The following is a 4,845-nucleotide window of genomic DNA, read 5'->3' as shown; positions in this document are numbered from 1 at the left end:
ATTTAATCATTCATTTATTTAAAATTTTTTGTCAGATTAAATATAAAAATTATTTTGATCACTTTAACGAAAAGCGATTTTCTGCAGCTTGCTTCATGAAGCGAACAACAGTATAACACAGTATTTTCAGCAGTAATTCCTGTAATAGTAATATGGAGGTAGTATAAATTTTTGCAAAAATAGGTCATATATCTAGTTTACTACTACAGTGGTAGTGGTAGTGGTGGTGGTGGTGGTGGTGGTGGTGGTAGTGGTAGTGGTAGTAGTAGTAGTAGTAGTAGTAGAAGTAGTAGTAGTAGTAGTAGTATAGTAGTAGTAGTAGTAGTAGTAGTAGTAGTAGTAGTAGTAGTAGTAGTAGTAGTAGTAGCAGTAGTAGTAGTAGTAGTAGTAGTAGTAGTAGCAGTAGACGAGCACTTGTTGCAGATGTAATGGTTGTTGTCTATATTTATCCTATAGTTTATTACATCTTAGATATGGCGCTGATTTCAAAATGTGTGTATGTCTGTTTGTGTGTGTGTGTGTGTTAAGGTAGATAAATGTTTGTACATACATAAATATATGTATGTTAGTGTGCTTTGTATGTTTCTGATTATGTCTTTATATGTGTGACTGTTTGTTTGCCTTGTGTGTGTGTAACGATATCAACTCGTTTAATGTACACACGTACATTAAACGAGTTGACAAAAGTAAAAACCTGTGTGTGTGTTTGTGTGCATGTGTATATGTGTGTGTGTATGTGTGTGTATGTGTGTGTTTGTTTGTATGTGTTTAGTGTAAGTTTATAATTTATTCTTTTATTCAAATATCCATCTCATACATTTAAACCAAACAGGCTTTTAATTATTGGGCCAGGGTAGGCAAGCAAGAAGCTTCATACAAAAGTCAGCTACATTGAAAGCCATCAATTCATTTTCCAGTTTTTGTTTTGCCATTAAAGCCATAATTATTTGATCCTTTGTACTCTCCTCCATTATATTCTTTGCAGTGGTTGGTCCTGCTCTGATTGTTGGGTAACATCAATGTGAATGTTCCGCTCGTATGTACGATGCGTGTGTGTGTATATATGTATGTGTGTGTGTGTGTATGTGCGTGAGTTTGTGTTTGTGTGCGCGCGTGTGTGTATTATATATATATATATATATATATATATATACATATTTATATACATATGTTTGTATATGTTGTTTGAAGCTTCTTACTATATTTGAATATATATATATATATATATATATATATATATATTATATATATATGTATATATAATGTATTGACCTACGATGTAAGATGAATGAGCAGATGCATCCGAGTCATATCTACTTGATTGATCCGTTGGTTGATTGGTTGATTGATTGGTTGGTTAATTGGCTGATTAATTGATTGATTGGTTGGTTGATTGATTGGTTGGTTAGTCAATTATTTGGTTGGTTGGTTGAGTTGTTGGTTGATTGATTGGTTGGTTGATTGAGTGATTGATTGGTTGATTATTTGATCGAATAGTTTGTTGGTCGGTTGAATAATCAGTTGAATAGGTAAGCGAATTTATAGGTAATATTTTGAATAGGTAAGATTTTAATGAATTATTGAATTGATTGGTTAAACGATTGATTAGTTAATTAAATAGTTAATCAATTGTTCGATTAATTAATTAACTAGTTGGTTGGGCGATTGTTCGATTTATAACCAGCCAAAAATTAGCTTATTGGATAACTTACTCGCCCGCCACTGTTTTAAATTTAATTACTCTATATATTTTACTTTTTTTAGAGTGCTAAAAAAGTATTTGCATTAATTTTCTATCAAAATGTATTTTAATTAATCTAATTAAACAAATAAAAAACAATTAAATGTATAATCAACTTAATAACTGAACAAACAAACAAAAAATCATTACTTTTAATAATTAACATAGCGAATCGGTCAGCTAAATATAATCATTTGATTAATTAGGAATACCGATAGGATGTGATGATGTAGAATGATGATAATGAGAATGATGATAAAACTGATAATTATTGCGATTTTGGTTACTTTAATAATGATGATCCTTACAATGATGATACCATATCAATGGAGCTGTTCGTAACTAATGATATCATTGATATCGGCAATGAAAAACCGAAAATGACTACGACTAAAATGATGTGACTAAATAATGATATAATGATACTGAGAAGTTAGATAGTGATATCAAAAGATGTAAGCTATCTATGTTGATGATACTGGTGTATTAATATTATCACCATAGTCTACTATCACGAAAACATAAAATGATGATGATTTGGTTGTGATAGTGATTAAGATTGGATGGTGATAATGATGATGATTATAGCTGACGGTTCGTTTTGTTATGATGATGACGATGATTATTACAGTGCGTTCGTTACGATGATGACGGCGATGATGATGGTGATTGTGGTGATGATGATGATGATGGCGGGGTGCATCTCGTTATGCAAATTTCAAATCATTGTACATCGCCAGATCAATCATGTAACTAAACAGATAAAGATAGACGGAAGAGAAAAAAAAACAAACATTGCGGTCATGATAACGATGACGACGATCGGAACGTTCCTGATAATGATGACGACGACGACGATGATGATGATAATGATGTTTGATGAATCATCCATCACTATTTCCTGCATCATTCTTTCTTATAAGCATTTAAATATCTATTTATTCATTTTTCTTTCGCAGTGTTATCAATCTAAAAATGCATCCTGTAATCCTTGGCACAGTCAGTCTATCCGTCAATCAATGCATCTGTTTTATGTATCTATCTATCATCCGTATATCTGATATATTTAACACCATTTTCATCATTACACATCTCAAACTACGCTACGTTTGAATTCTAAAGTTTCTTGCAACGCTAAAATAATCTCATTAGAAAAACATGGAATTTGAAATTTATGTTCTTAAAAATTAATTCAATATTTTTGTCTATACGTTTGGTATTAGATACACAAACAAACACGTGCACACACACAGACAGAGAGAGAAACACGTACAAATGCATACACACACAAACATATACACACAAATAGTATTCATCTATACCTACTTATATTTTTTATCCATACAACCAGTTATACATCCGTTTGTCTATCAACTCATTAAACCATCAATCCATCCATCTCATCGTTCAATCCATTTATTCATTCATCCAATCGCCATTAATCCTTATTATATTATAATCCATCTATTAATCTATCCGTTCCTCCATCCATCCATCCATCCATCCATCCATCCATCGACCCCACCTTCGACGTCTTGCTTGCCTACAACCCCCTCTCCATCCACACGCATTCACTCAATAATCCATCTATTCGCGCGTTTCTGTTTGTTTATTTAATTTAATGTTTACACGTTCGTTCATTCTGTTCAATCATTCTTCAGTTCATGCACGCATATTTGCATTCGTTTGTTCGTTCGTTCGTTCGTTCGTTTGTTCGTTTGTCCTTTTGTTCGTTCACTCACTCATTTGCTTTTTCGGTTTCTGTTTTCTGTTCATTCTGTCGTTTTTTCGTTTCATTCATTCAATTATTTTTCTTCTTTGCTCATTTGCTCCTTAATTCATCATCATCATCTTGCTGGCAATGAATTGGGATATGTTGATGATTATATCATTATCATTATCCTTGAAGTGAGTGAGTGCTAGGACGTTTTCATGACTCTGCCCATACCCCATCCTCGATGTCACCACTGTTCTTATAATGCTACTTTCATCATCATCATCATCCGAAACAAATGATGGTCGAATACAACGAGTGCTATGATGTTGTTTGGAATGATGTGATGATGTATGTCGCTGGTGATGGTGGAAAAACCACCAAACACTACAATGATAACGACGACGACGACAATGATGCTTTTGGTTATAATGATGCTACAGATGACAACTATGTTGACGCTGGTGAAGATGACGTGGTGATGATAATTATATTGACTACGATGACGTCATAGATGACAAACGACAATGTCAACGATGAGTGAGTAATAGTATTAGTACAGAGAATAAAGAGTTGTAGTAGTAGCAGCAGTAGTAATTTTAATCTTAGTAAATGCAGCCATAATAGTAGTAGTGGTAGTGGTAGTGGTAGTAGTGGCGGCAACAATAGTCGTAGTAGTAACAGCACTAGTAGTAGCAATAGTAGTAGTAGTAGTAGTAGTAGTAGTAGTAGTAGTTGTAGTAGTAGTAGTAGTAGTAGTAGTAGTAGTAGTAGTAGTAGTAGTAGCAGCAGCAGCAGCAATAGTAGTAGCAGTAGCAGTAGTGGTAGGTGTAGTAGCAGAGTAACAGAAAAAGTATTAGTAGTAGTAGTAGTAGTATTAGTAGTAGTAGCAGCAGCAGTAGTAGTAGATGTAGCAAAAAAAGTAGTAGTAGTAGTAGTAGTGGTGGTGGTGGTGGTATTGGAACAATCATGTAACTTTCCCAAGCACCAAATTAAAAACTTCCAATGAAAAGAACAAAAGGTCAAATGTCGACAAGGCGGTCATGATGATCATGATTTTGTCTTGATGATGATGATGACGACGACGATGATGGTGATGATGATGATAAGATGAAGTCAATGATAATGAATATAATATCACAATTACAAAAATGATTATAAAAAATAAAGATCATTATTAACTGTTAATTTCATTTTTTATATAGTTTTTATTATCATCATCTTTAACATTACAATCCCAATTTCATCGTAACCATCATCATGGTCATCTTTACTATCATTAACTTCATCATTGTCATCGTCATCTTTATCACTTTTATCCCTTATACCGTCATCATCGTCGTCGTCATCGTCATTATCATCGTCTTTTCTATTGTGTATATCATCATCG

At 33.2% G+C, this 4,845-nt stretch overlaps 1 protein-coding gene across 1 annotated transcript in view; it reads left to right on the top strand.

Moving 5' to 3' along the window:
* Positions 1-694: 694 nt before the first annotated feature.
* HELRODRAFT_130122 (hypothetical protein) overlaps positions 695-4,845 on the top strand; it is a gene marked incomplete at both ends in the record, with an annotated part of 39,587 nt that continues 35,436 nt past the window's right edge. The window contains one exon of the mRNA XM_009032173.1: positions 695-766. Within this exon, the coding sequence (XP_009030421.1) occupies positions 695-766 (72 nt within the window). The remainder of the gene's footprint in view (positions 767-4,845) is intronic.

This window comes from Helobdella robusta (genome assembly GCF_000326865.2).
Source record: "Helobdella robusta unplaced genomic scaffold HELROscaffold_8, whole genome shotgun sequence".
Lineage (NCBI taxonomy): Eukaryota > Metazoa > Annelida > Clitellata > Rhynchobdellida > Glossiphoniidae > Helobdella > Helobdella robusta.
The sequence above is the reverse complement of the archived record's forward strand: the minus strand, read 5'-3'. Positions and strand labels throughout refer to the sequence as shown.